This window comes from Myotis myotis, unplaced genomic scaffold, assembly GCF_014108235.1.
Source record: "Myotis myotis isolate mMyoMyo1 unplaced genomic scaffold, mMyoMyo1.p scaffold_m19_p_1, whole genome shotgun sequence".
Classification (NCBI taxonomy): Eukaryota; Metazoa; Chordata; class Mammalia; order Chiroptera; family Vespertilionidae; genus Myotis; species Myotis myotis.
Genome location: NW_023416313.1, coordinates 2,619,874 through 2,639,387, shown reverse-complemented (window position 1 = coordinate 2,639,387; position 19,514 = coordinate 2,619,874). Strand labels below are relative to the sequence as shown.

At 52.6% G+C, this 19,514-nt stretch overlaps 1 protein-coding gene across 11 annotated transcripts in view; it reads left to right on the top strand.

Annotated features, from left to right (window-relative positions):
- Nucleotides 1-19,514, top strand: part of LOC118666255 (TBC1 domain family member 14) — a 168,432-nt gene that overhangs the window by 94,815 nt on the left and 54,103 nt on the right. For 9 of the 11 annotated variants that reach the window (XR_004970921.1, XM_036328307.1, XM_036328289.1 and 6 more), the window contains one exon: nt 5,444-6,179. Coding sequence is in view for 10 of the 11 variants with exons in the window: in XM_036328307.1 (XP_036184200.1) it covers nt 5,444-6,179 (736 nt within the window). In the remaining variant the exon portion in view is untranslated. Of the gene's footprint in view, nt 1-663; nt 850-5,443; nt 6,180-19,514 lie in introns of all 11 variants that reach the window. The other 2 variants (XM_036328337.1, XM_036328347.1) reach the window with 1 other exon arrangement.

Below are 19,514 nucleotides of genomic sequence, written 5' to 3'. Positions count from 1 at the left end.
TTCATCACATGGGTACTTGTATGATGGCTGGTTTTGGTAAATCACTAAATGTAGCTGAAACATTTTGGGACGTGCGGAATCCCCCACGCATTGAGAGTCCTTGATTTAAAACGTCCCCACCTGTGCCTTTTAAACGTAACCACCTTTGGGCAGTATAACTTCAATATCTGCTCCCTAGGGTTGTAAAGGAGCCTTTGGGACCCTCAGCAGTTTAACCCCAGTTTCTCCCTGGTTTGTGATGGACCAGAACTTATTTACACATTGTGTTAAGTGCCAGATTCCTAAAAGTTGCCATTCACCCTCCAGAGGAATATATTGAGCTTCTAAGAAATTATTTATTTTAGTATTTTTTTAAAATCCTAAAGAATAACACAACACATTTACAAAATCAACTATAAAAGTTGATTTTTATAGTTGACTTTTCCATTGTATGTATGATCCCAGCACAGCCACTTTATTACATATTACATATGCCTTCCATGCCTCTGTCTTGTCTGTGGATGGTAGTGACAGGGTTGTTGTGGGGGTTATGCTGATGGCGGGTGTGAACACGGAACACGGCCCAACGTGTAATGCACACTTACTGAGCAGAGGCAGCTGCTCTTGTTAATTGTTAATGCCGAGGCACCCGAGACCTAGAACACCCTGTGCCTTTCTTCCCAGGGACCTTCCTGCCTGAGCCAGGACCTGCATGGACAGGAGGGAGATGGTGGCTGGTGCTTGTGCAGCCCTCTGGGAAGCAGGCTCTCCCACGCGGGAGCTGCCACACAGATAGCCGTGCGCTTGACCTGAAGAGGAAACTAGGGAGCCGGTGGCAGAGCTGGGTTGATGGGAGACTTGGCAGTGAAGGTGAGTGCGCACAACCTCCTTGGAGGGCAGCAGTGTCCCCGTGCTGAGCAGGTGCTGTCCTCTGCAGGGCCCAGAGAGGAGCCTGGACAGGGAGGGCTGCGTCGTGGACAGGGAGGAGCCAGAGGACGTCTGCGTGGATGGGCAGCATCACTTCCCCCCAAAGCCACCCACAAGTGCACCCCCCGCCGAGGGCTTAACTAAGTCATTTGGTTTTAGCTTCATAAGCTCTTTCTTTTGTTTCTGAAGAGCTGGCCAAGACTTAGTCCTGCTCTTTAAGGAGGAGAAAATTGAACTGTGGCTTCAAGATGGAACTGCTTTCGAAAGCCTTACTCGAAATCGCTGGCAGAGCCACTGCCCGCTTTCTGCCTTGTATTAAGCCTGAGACGCAGCCCCCACGGCATGCAGGGTGTTCGTCTCTCAGGGCGCTGATCTTATTTGCAACCTGTGGGACTCAGTTTGTGGCAGGCGGATAAATTCAGACGGTCTTGCTGCCTGAATTTCCTCCTCCTCTTACCCTTGACGTCTTGTGTGTTTCCTCTTGTCCGGGAGGTGAGGGCTAGTCATTATTGTCTCCAGCATTTCCATGGCTGGTGCCGGCTGTGCCAGAAGACACCGAGAGCCTGGGGGTGCGCACCCGCTGTGGTCGCCCCTGCTGCCGGGCTTGTGTGCTCGGCCACAGCGGCTTGGACTTGGGGAAACCCCTGTGGAGGGAGGAGTTGTGCTTTACTTTCCAACACCATGGACTGCTGACAGGGTTCCTTGCCGGCTAGTCTGGCAGCAGCCGTGATGCTCAGGGTGGTCCCCGCTTCCTTGCTGTGTCTGTCGTCCGCTCACATGCCAAGAGCTCCAGGGGACGGATTTTCTTCCTCTTGTTACCTCCACTGCTTACCTTGTTTTTGGGACATAACTCAGCTCTCAGCAGATGTTTCTTGGATGGACTGTTCCTGAAACCTGCCCACTGAGAACATAGCTGTTAGTCCTAATTAATTCAGCAGATAGATTTTTGAATCCTTAATCCATGCCAGGCCTTTGGCCAGGCCGTGTGTCCAGAGGCTGTGAGTGCTGTGCCTGCCTGACGCTTAGAAGCCTGTGCAGCGAGACGTGGGGACAGCTGTAGATACAGTTGTTTCAGGAGGGGTGCAGCCCAAGGGGCCTGGGAAGGAGGAGGGCCTGTGGCTTCCAGGCACAGTGAGGAAGGCTTCTCAGAGGAGGTGGCCTTGGAATGTTCCGGGTGTGTCTCCTGGTGGCACCTGTTACCAGCTCCCGGTTTTCCGGATGCTGAAGGCAGAGAGGACCTCGGGCACGGCGCAGCGGTCCTGGGTGTTGAGAGAACTGAGAGTGGCAGTGCGAGGCTGGGGAGGCTGGCAGGGACGGATCGGGAGGGCCCTGTGCCAGCTCAGGGAATTTAGGCTTATTCTGTCTTCAGAGAACATGTGACTTGGAGGCAGGCCATCGGCAGCTGGCCTCCTGGCGGCTCCCCAGTTCCCCCTGCAGCCTGTCTTGGAAGCACGCACTCTGCAGCCACCCCTTCATGGCGCCCTCGAAAGGCAGGTGCTCTGGAGGGCGGCGTCGGCTTTCTGGCACTGGTGGCACCAGGTGGAGGGTGTGAGGACAGGCAGCCTGGGCCCTTGCAGATTTGGGTTTTAGAGTGTGTTGCAAGCGGAAGTACTTCTTTCCTTTTAGGTTTATTTCCCCGAAGGCTAACACCCTGTTCCTGAGGTTTAAGGAACTTACTAGTAAACTGGACTTGGAACCAGCGGAGGCCTCAAAGGTGGCTCAGCGTCTCCCTTAGAAGAGGCCCTCTGGCTGCTGTCCGTGGCCGCAGCGGCCGAGGGGAGAACGGAGCACGAGGCGTTCCTGCCATTCTGGTGTCAACATTTCAGTTCATGTTGTGGCAGGGACTGGAGTTTAATGTGGCTAAAGTAGAGGAAATCCACATTTACTGTGCACCTGCTGTGTGTCAGATGCAGGGTGTGGTGTGCTGGCGCTTTCACCAAACCTCGTGTCATTTATCCTCAGGGCTACCTGGGATTTCTGTGGTATAGCCCCGTTTTCCTGCTGGGGAGGAGGGAAGTTGAGGCTCAGAAAGGTTGAGCATCTCCCCTGAGGACTTCCTCTTGGGGTCGGCTTTTCGCCAGTTTGACTGTTGGAGTGTTGATGGTGTTTTGATAATCCTAATTACCTTTGACGTTGCTGACTATGTTCCTTACCATATTTCCCTTTTAATTGGAAAAGCCAAGTAGCACTTTCCGGTTTGTGTGCGTTGGACTCTCCCTGCGTCTTCGTGGCGTGAACGCTGCTCTTGTTTCAGGGTTTCCCCAGAGCAGCGTCTCAGAGATGGTTTGCTGTGGCCTCCCCGGGAGGGGCTCCAGCCCAGGAAGTCCAGGCCTTGTGAGCCGCAGCGCATTTAGAATGTGCTCCCAGGTGGGGCGGGGTGCTCTCACCCTTTTGGAGGATGCACTGAGTTTTTGCTCTGTGGGTTGGAGGACACTTTATTTTGTGCCACATCTTTATAATTTCATTTTTGTATTAAACTCTCATTTTGTCTGTAGCACAGTATGGTTCTGCCTTCCAAGAGAAGTTGATACCCAGTTAGTATAACATCATAGTTAGACATTCCTTCCTTCCTCGTCGGGTCACAGTTCCGGCTTTTATGTGCAGTGCAGTCTATATCTGAATGCTGCATTTCAATTTATTCCTTCATATTTCTACTTTTTTGTTCCTTCAATCTCTGGGAGGGAGAGTAATCTCTCCTCCCTTTTCTGCTCCGAATGACTTTGCTTTTGCTGTGTTGACATTGAGGGGAGGGCCAGGCTTCTGGAAGGAGAGCAGGAAGGCTCTTTGTAAAAGCAATGACACCCAAAAGAGAGTGGTTATCCTTGTTACTGTCAGCTCCAGAACCTTCAGCTACTCGCTGTTTGCTGATGGCAGCTGCCAGCAGAGTGCCTGCTGGGGGCCGGGGCCTAGTGAATGCTTTTCTCCTGGTGCTTTATTTCATCTCCCGAGGCAGGATGGTAGAGCTGGGAGTAGAACCCAGGCAAAGTCCCGTTCTCTGTGTTGTTCTGCTCCATAGGTCAGATTTATTTTTATTAAAAATACTAGAAGCCCGTTGCATGAAGATTTGTGCAATAGGCCTTCCTTCCCCTGGCTGCCGGCACCGGTTTTCCTCTGGCACCCGGGACCAAGGCCTTTGGTCCTGCCGCAGCAAGGCTTGGCTTCTCCACCTCTTCAGTCTTCAGTCTTCACTCTGGCCAGGGCCTTCAGTTTCGCTCCGTGCCTGTGTATGCAAATTAACCGCCATCTTTGTTCGGTTAATTTGCATAGTTGCTCTGATTGGCTGGTGGGCATAGCGGAGTGACACCAATTTGCATGTTTCTCTTTTATTAGTGTAGATATTGATTTCAGAGCGGATGAGAGAGAGAGAGAGAGAGAGAGAGAGAGAGAGAGAGAGAGAGAAACATGAACGATGAGAGAATCATTGATTGGCTGCCTCCTGCACGCCCCCTACTGGGGATCAATCCCACAACCCAGGCATGTGCCCTTGACCAGGAATCAAACTGTGACCTCCTGGTTCATAGTTCAACGCTCAACCACACCAGCTGGGCCATAGGTCAGATTAAAATGCAGCACCAGGTCTCTTTAGTTTTGAAATTTTAAAGGACAGTAGAAGGTGACATAACATATGCCACGTCCTCAGTCCTCTGGGGACTGTGCTGTCCAGGCTGGTGCATCTCTCACCCCCTCTTCCCACCCCCGTCTTAAGCAGAGAACTGTTGGCAGGGCCCTGGGTGTGTGTGTCAGTGGCGGCTTTGACTCTTCCCACTCGGTTATCGTAGGGTTGTGGTATTTATTTTTTCTTTACTGTTTATCCATCTTCACTGAGCCAGCCTTCTGACCTGGGTTTTTATAACTGCAAACTAAGCCATTCATCCACTAGGAATGGCCTCCTTGGGGGTTAGTCCCATAGATCCCAGCCCTGCCGTTAAGTAACAGTGTGATCTTGGGCCTGTTTCTTAACCTCTCTGAGCCTCAGTTTTCACATGCCCTCCTGTGAAGTCCTGAGTGAGCTGGCTGAAACATTTGTGGAGGTCATGCTAAAGTGGGCGTGGTTGGGGTAATCTCACTGCACGTGGCATATACAGCTTATCTTCTTCAGAACAAGTAGAACCTTGTCCTATATGTGTGTTATGAATTCACACACTTCCAACAGAGGCAGCCTGTTCATTGAGAAACACACACACGCACACACACGAAAAAACAGAAACCTGCCCCTGCCTGGCACAGTCCTCATGCTGCCGCCCGGGTTCTCCTGGGGCTGGCGGTGTGGCTGGTGGGTGGTGATGAGGATGGCAAAGATGATATTTTACATATCATCTACGCAGATCCTTTGTTTGTGTATTTTCCTGTTATTTTACATCACAATAGTTTATGTTAAAACTAGCATGTGGTCCTGAATGGAAAGGTGGGCCTGTAGGACTTCTTCCAAGGGTCCCTTCTTTAAAGGGTGTCAGGACATTCGCGCTGTGCAGAGGAAGAGTGGCGTCTTTGGCTTTTACAGCCACTGCCTAAATTTCCGTGTTGATGTTTTTCCTAGTTTCTCCTTGGACCAAGATGACTGATGGAAACCTTTCCAGCTCTACAAATGGCGTGGCCTTGATGGGCATCCTGGATGGTCGGCCAGGAAACCACATTCAGAACCTGCAACACTTGAATCTCAAGGCGCCCAGATCCCTCTCGCTGCCGGAGTATGGGTCCAAGCTGAAACACGGGGCTCTAGACCAGCACAGCCTACAGTCCGTGGACTCGGGCATCCCTACCCTAGAGATCAGCAACCCAGAGCCCGTCCCCTGCAGCGTGGTCCATGTGAAGAGGAAACAGTCTGAGTCGGAGATAGTCCCTGAGCGGGCCTGCCAGAGCGCATGCCCGCTGCCATCCTACGCGCCACCAGCTCCCACCAGCGCCGAGCGGGAGCAGAGTGTGCGCAAGTCCTCCACGTTCCCCAGGACGGGCTATGACTCTGTGAAGCTCTACAGCCCCACCTCCAAAGCCCTGAATCGCAGTGATGACGTCTCCGTCTGCAGCGTGTCCAGTCTCGGCACAGAGCTGTCCACCACCCTGTCCGTCAGTAATGAGGACATCCTGGACCTCATGGTCACGAGCAGCTCCAGTGCCATTGTGACCCTGGAGAATGACGATGACCTACAGTTTACTGACGTCACCTTGAGCTCCATCAAGGAAACCCATGACCTACAGCAGCAGGACTGTGTTGATGAAATTGCAGAGGGAAGTAAATTGAAAAAATTGGGACCATTTAGTAACTTCTTTACAAGGTAATGCCATCTTTGTTTCTCCAGAGGATCGGGGTTGTTGCATTCAGACTGGTTGAACTATTCTTGTCTGAAACGTGTGCGTGTTAGGACACCCTGTTGAGCAGGCCCTGTGTCAGGCAGGCGATCAGGCCTTTCCCCAGTAGCCCAGAGTCCTGTGGGGTGTTGTTAGGACTGGTCTGTGGTGGTGCTGCTTTTTGATTCCTCACTGCTAGCTGTCACTTCTGTGTCCCTGGCTCTCGCACAGTCTGTTGTCACTTCCCGCCCCTGACCTGCTATGCCTGAGGGGGACCCACAATGGTCCGTGTTACCAAATCAGCAGCCTTTGTCAGCCTGATGCTCTCAAGGGCCCTTTATGCTAATACCTTGTGTCTCCTGGGCCAACCAGAGGGTGCTGATGTGGTTGATGTCAGAGTCAGTAACCCACATTTCTCACCCCAGCCCCCATTTGCATAACCCAGGCCTGGTATTTCTGGGTGTCTGTCACTGCTGAGATGTGTGCTGTCACCTGTGTTGGGACTAGGCCATGCACCCCACTCCCCATGGTGCCCTGTCACCCAGGAGCCAAACCATGGCTGCTGGGGTCCCTGTGTCTCACCGCAAGCCCCATGGGGACAGCTCCTACTGCTTTGGCCTATTCTCTGTGCTTTTGTGTTTTTATTCAACACTGTTTGTGTCCCAGGCTCTGCTCTTGGCAGGTAATATGGGAGAATTGTGGTGGTAGGAATAGTAATAAGGAATGACTGTTGGTGGGCTTACAGGCGGTGGAAGCAGGCACAACAGTCAGTCTCACAAGCAAATGGGAGCTCCTAAACCGTGGCATGCTGTGAGGAAGGCACGGGCTGTGGAGAGGGTGTGTGCAGAGCGGCCATATGTTCACAGCTGCTCTTCAGAGGGCCCTGGCCCAGGGCTTGGCAGGTGGGAACATTCCTGTGTCGACCCTGGCTGCCCCATGTGTGTGCCCCCAGCAAAACCCATGCTGGGCACTGCATACAGGGTGTTCCTTCAGACGGTGTGATGCGCTGGCATCAGGCATCTGTGACTGGGCACGCACGCTAACCCGCCGCTGCCTCAGTTGCTTCATCAGCTGGATGTGGGGGTCCTCGCAGATGTGTCCCAGACCTGTCCTGAGTGAGCCCTCTGACCAGGGCTGTGTCTTGTCGGCACCTTTTCTCTGATGTGCTGGCAAACAGGCATGGGGCTCCCAGGAGTAGCGTGCCTGGTCTCAGAGTGCATCACTCAACCATGGCCCTCATTGGGGGGGGACCCAGGAACTTTAGGGGAGACTCACTCTCCCTGCCAAGGCCATGGCCTAAGGTCGTGTAGTGGCAGTTCCGGTTTGTGTGACTGCACTGACCCCTATACGCAGGTCAGTGTTTCAGCGTTTCTTGCTTATGGAACCAGCTGGGTGCCTGTTCAGGCTCCTTAGGATCCATCCCTGAGCTCCAGAATCAGGATCTCAGCGAAGGGCTCGGGGGATAGGCTTTCAGAATCCCTGGGGGTTCTTGGCCAATTTGGGAAACCTTGCTTATGAGGGTGGCTGGGAGCTACACAGAGGAAAGAGCTTAGCTTTGGAATTCAAGAGACCTGTACCCATGTCCTAGCTGTGTGACCTTGCAGAAGTTACTTCACCTCTCTCAACTAGTTTTCTCATCTTTAAAATAACATTAGTAAGTGCCTGGCACATGGTTCTGCTGTGTTCATGTACAGTGTGCTCTTACCTTTGTCGTCCTCGATACCCTTGTGCTTTCTGTCTCAGCTTCCTTGTCTGCAAAATGAGGGTTCTACCCCTTGTAGTCCATGGGGCAGAAGTGGTTCACACATGTGAAGCAGTACAGACCCAGACAAGTGTGAACAGTACAGAACCAGGCAAGTGTGAACAGTACAGACCTAGACAAAGTGTGAACAGTACAGACCCAGACAAGTGTGAGTAGTACACACCCAGACAAGTGTGAACAGTACACACCCAGACAAGTGTGAACAGTACACACCCAGACAAGTGTGAATAGTACAGACCCAGACAAAGTGTGAACAGTACAGACCCAGACATGTGTGAACAGTACAGACCCAGACAAGTGTGAGTAGTACACACCCAGACAAGTGTGAACAGTACACACCCAGACAAGTGTGAACAGTACACACCCAGACAAGTGTGAACAGTACAGACCCAGACAAAGTGTGAACAGTACAGACCCAAACAAGTGTGAGCAGTACAGACCCAGACAAGTGTGAACAGTACACACCCAGACAAGTGTGAACAGTACAGACCCAGACAAAGTGTGAACAGTACAGACCCAAACAAGTGTGAGCAGTACAGACCCAGACAAGTGTGAACAGTACAGACCCAGACAAGTGTGAACAGTACACACCCAGACAAGTGTGAACAGTACAGACCCAGACAAAGTGTGAACAGTACAGACCCAAACAAGTGTGAGCAGTACAGACCCAGACAAGTGTGAACAGTACACACCCAGACAAGTGTGAACAGTACAGACCCAGACAAAGTGTGAACAGTACAGACCCAAACAAGTGTGAGCAGTACAGACCCAGACAAGTGTGAACAGTACAGACCCAGACAAGTGTGAACAGTACAGACCCAGACAAAGTGTGAACAGTACAGACCCAAACAAGTGTGAGCAGTACAGACCCAGACAAGTGTGAACAGTACACACCCAGACAAGTGTGAAGCAGTGCAGACGGAGCAAGCCTTGAAGTCTCAGTTGCTTGTTGAGATTCTCCTGACTGCCTTGTCTCTCTCTGTTTCGGAGCCTCTTCTGTGAGATCATTTCTAAAGCTGCTTGTGCTTGAAAATCCTTTCAGCTGTTTGCCACAGAAATCAGATGTCTCCTCTTTGCTTTATTCCTTGGTTCTTGTCTCCTTATCCTTGTTCTGATGGCTGAAACATTATTGTGAGCCATCATTAAGTACCTTTGGGAAGCTAGTGGAATATTAATGACAAATGAATCAAATATGATATCATGGGCCATGTCTAGTGAGTTTTGTCCTAGAATCTTCAAGTCTTAGAGGAGAGTGTCAATCTAGATTTCCTTTGATGGGGAAAGTGCTCTGGGCCCAAAATGTTTGGAACCTACTAAACATTTTACAGGTGAGTAAATTTACAGGGGACTTACAGCGAGGGTCGGGCACACAGTAGGTACTCAGAGGACTGCAGGCTGTGTGAGTTTCTGTTGAGGGCAGGTCCTTTGGGGTTCTCAGCCCAGGCTTCTGAGTCATCCTGTTTCTTCACTTGATCCCCTGTGCCCAAGCGACTCTCTTTACCCTAGCGCCTGTCTGTTCTCCTTATTCTCACTGAGTCAAGTTCTAGGTTGTAGAAGGAAGTGTAGGCAGGACTGTGGGAGGCTAGTCTAGGACAAAGGGGCTCGGGGAGAGGAAGGGGTGGAGATGGTTGGGAACCTGTGGCCTGAGAAGTAGGCCTGTCGGTGACTCCGGCTGCTTGAGGAGGGTGGCCTGGAGGAGCGGGAGCTGACGAGTAGCAGGAAGGCTGGCTTGGGCCTGGCCACTGCCAAGTGGAAGTGCAGGCCCAGCTCTTGCTCTTATTTTTTTCTTTCATCCAGGCTGTGATAAGCACCCCTGTGGCAGACTCCACTCTGAGCTTAGAGATAGTCCCTGCCCTCAGGAGCTTACTGCTGAGGGGAAGACAGACCCGACCCTGTGGGGCAGGGGGAGGTCCAGCGGTCCAGAGCACGGGCTCAGGAGTCAGGCGGGCTAGCTTCCATGTGCACTCTCCTACTTACTAGCTGTGTGACCTTCGGCAAGTTACTTCACCTCTCTGAGCCTTAAATGGAGCATAAAACTACGGCACAAGGTTAGAGATCAGATAGGTAAAGCATCCAGCACCCTTCTTGACAATACCTAAGTAGTAGCCACCTATGATTCCAATAGAAATCATGATCATTTCTAAAAAACGTGTCCTAAAGCCTTTTCTGGTTCTTGTCCCGACATTGTGCTTCTCCAGTCAGTCACTAGTGAAAGAGTTGCCTCAATGTTTCTCCACTTTGGCACTGTTGACATTTGGGATGGATGAATTTTTGTGCACTAAAGGCCGTTTGGCAGCCTCCCTGGCCTCTACCCACTAGATGCCTGTCACAGCCCCAGTTTTGACAGTGGAAAAATGCCCGTAGACATTGCTAAATGTCCCAGGAGGGTGGGGGGCGGAGGGGGCGGGGGCGGAATCACCCAGCCTTTGAAAACCACTGTGCTAGCAGGTTGTAAAATGTTGGGATTCCATTGCTTCCTTGAAGGAAATTTACTGCTGTCAGTCATGCAGTTCAAGCAGGGCCCTCACCTTGTATAGCGGGACCCTCTAAGCCCAGTGTAGTTGTCAGTGTTTCAGCGGAAGCCCCAGCAGCGGCTATGAGAGGAGCTCAGTAGCACGCTTGTATTGCACAGGACCTGGCTGTTTCTGAGAAGCCCAGGGTTTGGGCTGCTAATCTGCACTGGTCTGGAGGGTAGTGATTAGCTCTGACCACTTACGTCTTCTTTTGTGTAACCGTTTATTAAGCTCTCAGAAGAGATGCTCCAAGTGTCCTTTGCTGATGAGAGGTGGCAAGATGCAAAGAAGGAGCTTGCCAGGGGAAGACAGGCAGAGGGAACAGCTCTCGGAGGCTGAGCGGGGTGCACCTGGCTGTGTTTAAAGAGCTGTAATGATGCTTTTTTCTGGTCTGCTTCCTGGCTGGCTGAGGGCCCCTGCGGGACATGGTCTATGTCTGGTTCACCCTGGCATCGAGCTGTAATCCAGAGATAGAAACGAGGAGTGTGGTGGTCGAGAGCCGAGGCTGCTCAGACCCAGGTTTGAACCCCAGTTCTGCTATTTTTGACCTGTGACATCAAGAAACTCACTTAACCTCTGTGATCTCCAGGGGTACAGGATGACATGGGTTAAATGTACCGCTTGGGATGAGTTGGTGTGAGGGTCAAACGAGATAATACAGTAAAGCTTTGGGCACAGACCAGGAATGCAGGTTGGATTTCTGGCCCGGTGTTCTGCCTTTGTTGGTTGGGGTTTCACGTAAGAGTTCCCTTTTTAAAAAGGTCCTGCTATATGAGAGATTTTGAAACCAGTGGCTTAAAAGTAAGTTTCCGGCTTGTAGAGTCCTTGCTGTGAAAGCGCTCAAGCAGACTCTCAGTTCCTGTGCTCACCTGGGCTGTGGGGTGTGATTATTTGGGAGGTGACATGAGCGGTGCTAAGGGAGAAATGTGCTCGGTGCTTTCTTTTGGCGGGGGCGGGGGGGTGAGTTAGCTTATGGGCCGGTGGGTGCCCTTCAGAGGTGTGTGGCAGCCAGAGCCACCGGGTGCTCGCCAGGTGCCGTTCTCAGACTTCCATGTGGTCGCCTTATCCCACTGCCAGCAGCATGTGAGAGAGTGTGTGGCCGATCTGTGGGCTGGCTCGTTCCTGCTCCGGACCGTTTTCCTCCGGGGCACCTCCTGCACTCTGCAAGCCGGAGCCTTCAACACGTGCATTTCCCAGCGTCCCTTGCCATGGGGTTCTGGGTGTGAATTGGGTGCCATGTGTGAGAGATTTGAACTTTCCTTCCCCTTCAGGCTGGTTCCTGCTATCTAGTGATGCCATGGAGGCGTGAGGCTCTCCTGCAGCAGCATCCTGTGTGACGCTGGGGTGGGTGAGGTGGCTGCAAGCTGTGGTGGCTTCCTGACCTGCTGCACCCTGGAGGGCCTTAGTCCAGGGGCAGCTCAGATGCGGCAGCTCCCTGCTGTGCGAGTTCTCTACCCAGGGAGCCATTCCTGGAGGCCCCATTTAGAGCTGATGACTTCAGCCCTTACAGTGATTTCCAAGTCATCTAACTCCTTGAGTTCAGTCCCTTCCTGCTTGAAGCTACCGGAGTGACTCTTTATCCGCACTGAGAGCTGGTGGGTTCAGGTAGGCACTGCAGTTAATTCTCATTTAGGTGAGAAAACAGGCAGGAGTGGCCAAGTAGCTTGCAAGGGATACAAAGATGATACAGGGTTTGGGTCTTTGAGCTTGTTTCTTACCTAGAAAATAGAAATAAGTTCGTTTTCAAAGTGTTGTTGGAATTAAACAGGGAGGAAATGTACATGGATGTAAAGCACTGGGCATATGACAGGCATTTAATATCTTTTCTATTGTCATTATTCTGCCTGACTAGTTTTCTGCTACTTTGACCATTTTAAAATTATCAGTGAATTGAGGTGTAACATTGTAACTGTGACTTTTCTACAAAATCTGCTTGCTGATGTTCTTGGTGACTTTGACCTGGCATCAGGGATATTCAGAAAACCTGCTGAATATCTGAGCTGCTGGGTGGTGTGTGTGCACATGTGTACGCACCGCTGTGCACCTGGGAAGGAGCACGGGCTGCTGTTCTCTCGACCTAGCGTTTCCTGGCGTGTGGTCTTGGGTGAGGCAGGCACTCAGCTCGCTGGGAGGTGTCCTCATCTGCAAAATGAGCTGAGGATACCCCCTCACAGAGCCGTGAAATGGAAGGAGCTCGAGCTCCACATGCACGAGATGAAGGTCTGCGCAGGAGCTGAGGAACTGTCTCGAGGAGAGGGAGTTTAACCTCGCTGCTGCAGGGGCTCCGAGCTGCCTCTGAGCAGCTCCCCCCCCCCCCCCCCCCCCCGAGGAGGCAGCAGCCACCTGTTGGAGCCAGCCCTGCACCTTCTCTCCGTGGAGCACTCATAGCGCTTCCGTAGAAATTGTCTCTGCACTGGAGAGAGCTGAGAGGCCAGCTGCATGGGTTCCAGATGGCCGAGCGGCGACTGGAACATGCACTTGTCCAGCTCCAAATCCCTGCCCTTACAGAAGCCTCTCCACCGCCTCTTGTAAGTAGTGCCAGGAGCAGCCTTGGGGAACAGGGGCTGGAGAGCAGGGGGAGAGGAGCTGCAGCCGGCGCAGTGCAGGTCTGCAGGCCAGTGTCGGAGCTGAGGGGCCTCTGCACTGGTGGGCGGAGATGTCTCACCTTTCCTCCCTCGGCCTGGGTGACCCCTTCCTGGAATAGTTTCCATTTCTGCCCCTCACTGCCACGCACACTGTAAATGAGGAGAACCCACCCAAGATCCCAGCATGGGTGGAGGGCTCTCCTCCTGTGGTTCCCTGGCTCCCCGCCTGTGCCCTAGTGCAGTGTCATCTATGGGTCCCCCAGCCTGGTGCCCCTTGTGGGAACGCGTCTCACTCATCCCATGCTGGCACCTAGCCAGAACTCAGTAATGCTTCTCAAATAGTGAATTCATTTCCTCGGTGGTACATACCCGGGACCTGGTGCAGCAGCCAGCAAGCCCCTTCCCCCAGATAAAAGTACCGGATGGCACTGGGATCTGCTGCAGGCACACAGCTGTAAGAGAGGCCCCTTGTCAGGCTCTGAGTGCTAGAAAAGTAAAAAGTAAAGTACCTGGGGAGGGAAGAGTGAGGGTGGGAGGTACATTTTAAGTAGGGTGGTCAGGGAGGGTGTCACTGAGCAAGTAACATTTGAGCGGAAATGTGAACGAGATGGGGGAGAAGAGTGTTTTGGTCGAAGAAGCCGGCAGGAACGGAGGCTGTGGGGCTGGCAGGGGCTTGCTTTGTGTTTCACATGTCTGTCCTGTGGCCTCCACCCTCCTGTACCCATGTCCCTGGTCCCACAGAGGGTCGCAGGCTTCAGCAGCCACCCTGTTTGGTCATTTCGGGTCTTAGGTTGGGGCACAGTTGGTGCTTATGCTAGAGTCTACTGTGCTGTCCAGTGTGTTAGCCACTAGGCACATGTAGCTGTTTAAATCTACACCAGTGGTTCTCAACCTTCCTAACGCCGCGACCCTTTAATACAATTCCTCATGTTGTGGTGACCCCCAATTTCATTGTTACAAATTGAACATAATTAAAGCATAGTGATTAATCACAAAAACAATGGGTAATTATATGTGTTTTCTGATGGTCTTAGGTGACCCCTGTGAAAGGGTTGTTCCACCCCCAAAGGGGTCACGACCCACAGGTTGAGAACCCAAGATCTACACTAATCATAAACAAATATGTAAATTGACTATATCTCCAGGACTCCTCCAGCCAATCAGGAAGGAATATGCAAATTAGTGGGACAAAGATGGCAGTGGCCACGGAGCCTGCCGGAGCAGGCGGGAGGCTTGGGTTGGGTGGGAGGCTTGGGTCGCCCTGGCAACAGAGGAAGCCAAGCTTTCTGCCTGCCCTGGCCGGCTGCTGAAGGAGGGGCCTGTGGGCATTGGCCACGGAGCTGGTCTGAACACGCAGGAGGCTTGGGTCGCCTGGGCCGGCCGCCGAGGGAGGAGCCTGCAAACAGTCCTCAGCCCCTTACCCAGGCTGGCCACGCCCCCATGGGGTGAGGGTCGCCGCTGGGGGGTGTGGGCAGCCTGCAAACAGCCATCAGCCCCTTACCCAGGCTGGCCAGGCACCCCAGCGGGGACCCTCACCCCATGGGGGCGTGGCTGGCCTGCAAACTGCCCCAGCCCCTCTCCCAGGCCAGTACTGTCCCCAGTGGGGACCCCCATCTCAATGGGGGCGTGGCTGGCCTGCAAAACCACCACAGGCCCCTTGCCCAGGCCCCCCCGCCCCCCTAAGGGAACCCCCACCCTGATCCGGGACGCCGTTCAGGGCAAACCAGCTGGCCCCCCACCCATGCACCAGGCGTCTGTCTATACTAATAAAAGGGTAATATGCTAATTAGACTGGGAGACCTCCCAGGAGACCATCCAGACGTTCTTCTGGACAAAGCCATGGTGGCGGGGCTGAGGAAGAGGCGGGTAGGGGCCAAGAGGGGTGGGCAGTTGTGGGTGATCAGGCCGGTGGGGGGGGGGGCATTGGAGGTGATCAGGCTGGCGGGGGGGGGGGCAGTAGGGGATGAGCAGGCCAGCAGGGGGGGCCAGTTGGGGATAAGCAGGCTGTCAGTGGAGGTCAGTTGGAGGCGATCAGACCGGTGGGGGGGGGCAGTTGGGGGTGATCCGGCTGGCGGGGGGGGGGCAGTTGGGGGTGAGCAGGCTGGCAGGCAGAGTGGTTAGGGGCAATCAATCAGACAGGCAGGCAGGTGAGCGGTTCGGAGCCAGCAGTCCTGGATTGCGAGAGGGATATCTGCTAAACCGGCAGTTGGACATTCTCTGAGGGGTCCTAGATTGGAGAGGGTGCAGGCTGATTTGAGGGACACCGCCCCCCCCTCTGTGCACAAATTTCGTGACCAGGCCACTAGTTTCATATAAGTGAAAAACTCGGTTCCTCAGTCACACTGGCCACATCTCAGTGCTCAGCAGCCACACGTGGCCACTGGCTGCCTCATTGCACAGCACGGATTTGTACTTTCCCATCACTGTGGGGAGCTCTGCTGCTCAGCGCTCATCTGCTTAGTTTAGGTGACAATCTGTGACTTTATTTTTGATCTTCGTTCTCGTTGATGTAACAAAGCTGCACAGGGTGGTTGAGAAGCAACCAAATCAGTATGAGGCACATGAAGCCAAGGGAAGCTGCGGAGGAAACTGTCCACAGGCCTGGGGGAGGGGGCGGAGGAGCCAAGGTGGCCTTTAGTAAGGCCGGTGTGGTGGACAGGCCGACCCGCTTCCTCCTGGGGCTGGGGCAGTGGCTGCCTGGCATGAGTCCTGTGTGACGTGCCTGTGCAGTCCAGCGCGTGTTTAAATGTTCTGGATGTTTAATGCAGTAGAGGCGGAGGGGCCTGCCCCTCTCAGAGCTGGGTTCTGGAAGCGTCTGCTGTGCCTCCAGCGTGGGGCCAGAGGACTTGATGGGCATTCAGAGAGTGTGCCTGTAGCGCCAGGAGGTGGCTGCTCTGCCCTTCTGGCTGAAGGCTGCTTAAGCTGCTTCATTTTCTTAAACCTTGGTCTCCTTATCTCTGGATGGGCAGTACCGGGGCGATGCATGTCCAGTGCTCGGCACAGAGGCTGGTGCTGCGCGCTCACTGGAATCTGTTAGGATCGCTTCCCTGCTTGCTGCTGTAAAGAATGAGTGAGTGAATGAATGAATGAATGAATGAATGCTAGTAAATTCCAGCGCAGTCGAGATGAGCAGCAGAAAAGGGCAAACAGAAACAAGGGACTTAACCCGTCCTGAGGGCGAACACCAGCGGTTTCTCTTGTGTTACTAATGCCTTGATTAAAAGGAGGCCCCGCTTGGTTTTCCTGTGATCCAGCCAGTTCTCCAGCAGGAGTTGAACTTAGGGAACAGGAATAGTTCTGTCTCCCAGCTGGGCTTGATCTGTTTCCTTCCCTTGGGTGGAAGGAAAGTTCTTTGATCTGAGCAAAGAAACCTTTTAAGTTCAGCCGCCCTGCCCGTTGGGGGCTGACATTGAGATTCCTGTTCACCTTGGGTGGGGGGCGGCGACTCTCACTGTGGAGGCAGGAGCATGCAGGAGTGGTGGGAACTGAACCAAGAAGGAACCGCGTGTCTCTGTACTATGTAGCGCATGCCCTGCTCACCAGCCAGACCGTGCTCCGGGAAACCTCGGAGGCCTCATGGAGCTCTCTGCCGCGCCTCTGTCCCTGTCCTTAGAAATGTTACAGCTGTGAAAAAGGTCGTCTTGGGGAGGCGGGGAGAGGGAGAATGTGTGCTCTCCGTAGGATTCACGTGGCCTCCTGAGTTTTGGAGCACCCCCGTGTGCGGGGGCTGTCGGGAAATCTACTGACTTTATGGGGACTCCCAGGCATCTGTGCTCAGGTGCCTTGCCAGCCTGCCTTGGTTCTGCCCTTGGGAGGGGGGTTCAGGGTGACGTGCAGGGGCTTTGTGGGCGCACAGGAGTTGGTGGGGCCTTGAGAAACCCACAGGCAACCCCATTCCTGCCAAGCAGCTCTTCAGCCACCAGCTACTTCCTACTAGTAAAGTAACTTCTCTTGGTGCAAGTGGGTATAAAATCTGTTCTACTGAAAAAAATGTTAGTGGAATAACACAGTTTAAACTCTCTTACCCCGCTTTCTACCTTGAATAGTGCCTGTTCTAAGCTGCTTGTCTGTTCTGTTTGTAGAACACTGAATCTCTGAGGTAGCTGACGTTACATTCTTCATGGCCCGTATTGTTCATGTGCACACACATCTGACTGGATTGCCACACAGCTAGTTCCTGTTGATGCTCAGGGAGCTGGGTGTGTAATGAGAGTTTGTGTCTCAGTTCCAGTTTGCTGATGCTTTGTTGTGAATAGTTGTGGTTTGTCACAGGGTTTCTGCAGGTTCTGCATGTGGAGGGATGAGTCATCCAGGTTTGCCTAATCGCCGCTTTGGGCCCATAACAGCCCAGCTTTCCTGTCAGTTCCCCTTTGCTTCCAGCCAGAGGCTTTCCAGTTCCAGGCCCGTGTACAGGGTGTTTCGGGGAAGAGTAATCAGGACTGAAGTCCTGGTAGCCTCTAGGTTTCAGATTTGGGTGTTAGACACATTTCCTACCAGAAGGGGGTACAGGGAAAGCGGTTAAGAGGGCGTGGACTCGGTCCCCCAGTCCACGTCCTGCAGGGCGGGAGGGAGCCCCACAGGAGGAAGAAGAAAAGGGCGAGGGGCCAGTTAGACGGGAAAACACCTCGTGGGTCAGCCCTGGCCTTAGCACCTGACTGCTCGCTCACTTGAAGCGTTTACCCTGGAATGAGCAGATTTCATTCCTTTAAAATTCCTTTGAGAGCAGTGATTTTTAAAGCAGAAGAAACCTTGGGTCACACAGCTGTGCAGGTTTCAGTCTGATGGCACATGTGGTATCCACACCTGTGGTGGTCAGTTTGTGGGGAAAACACATGAATATGTATATCCGTAGGTGAGCGCTAGCTGCGGTGACAAACTTGAATTGGTTAATGGCTAAGACACAAAAGACATTTACTAGTATTTCCAGCTCATGTTCTCCCACGTTCTCCCCACCTCCTGGCTCCGGTGATTCCAACACGAGGCCTCTGGGCGACTCTGTGCCAAGCCAAGAAAGGGAAAGGGCCGAAGGTAACCAGTGCATCTGCATTTTACCCGCTGGGACTTAGTCATGTGGCCTCGCCCACCTGGAGGGCAGGCTGGGAAACTGGACTAGTGCTCGGACTAGTGAGGGAATGGGTTTGGAGAATAGTTGGGAGCATTGGCCATTTTGGGGGGTCATTTTTCTCCATCCCCCTTCCCTGTTCAACTTCATGAGAACTGAATGCCTAGAGTCGATGAGTTGAATGCTTTGTCATTCTGTTGCCTAAATCAGGGGTCCTCAAACTTTTTAAACAGGGGGCCAGTTCACTGTCCCTCAGACCGTTGGAGGGCCGGGCTATAGTTAAAAAAAAAAACTTATGGCCGAACTGGTTTGGCTCAGTGGATAGAGCGTCGGCCTGCGAACTCAAGGGTCCCGGGTTCGATTCCGGTCAAGGGCATGTACCCTGGTTTCGGGCACATCCCCAGTGGGGGGTGTGCAGGAGGCAGCTGATCGATCTCTCTCATCGATGTTTCTAACTCTCTATCCCTCTCCCTTCTTCTCTGTAAAAAAAATCAATAAAATATATTTTTAAAAAAAACTATGAACAAATTCCTATGCACACTGCACATATCTTATTTTGAAGTAAAAAACAAAACAGGAACAAATACAATATTTGTATTTGCATGTGGCCCGCGGGCCGTAGTTTGAGGACCCCTGGCCTAAATGGTAGTTCTCATCACCTGCAGAATACTCTCCAAACTCCCTGGCGTGGTGTCAGGAGCATTCTGGATCCACCTGCCCACCTCAGGACTCCAGCTCCCGTTCTGTGCTGCGGCCACAAAAGCCAAGCTCGTCACTTAGGGTTCTCTGAACCAGCCGTCTCACGTAGTCACTTTGCCCCTTCTGCTCCTCTGCCTGACAAGCTCCTGGGGTCCTTCAGGAGTCCTTGTTTGGATCCACATTCCTAGACTACTTGTCAAACAGCGCTGACACGGTCCCCACCCCCGTGGACCGTGAGCTTCCTGGGGGAGGGGCTGCATCTTAATCCAGTATTTGTTTTCCTAGCCAGTGCAGGCACTTAGTAGATGTTCAGTAAACAGTCTTAAATGAATGAGGGATAAACTGTAAACCTGAAAAAGTAATAGAGATCTGTTACCTTAACTGTTAAAATCTAAATATTTCCCCTTTTGATTATGTTGTTGTTCTGTGTATTGGGAGGAGACTTTCCCTAGCGAGCTGGGTCACACAGCTGTGCAGGTTTTAGTTTGATTGCACATGTGGCATCCACACCTGTGGTGTCTATGACTTTTTTTTTTAAGGAACCTATTTTTACATGTTTTCTTAAGGGTTCTTTTTGTTTAAACTATCATTCTATTTTTGCCCTTTCCACTTTTACACCTACTACCAATTTTTCCTTTTTACTGTATTTTCTTACACTTTTTTGAATTTAAAACATAAAATTGCATAATGTTTCTACAGTT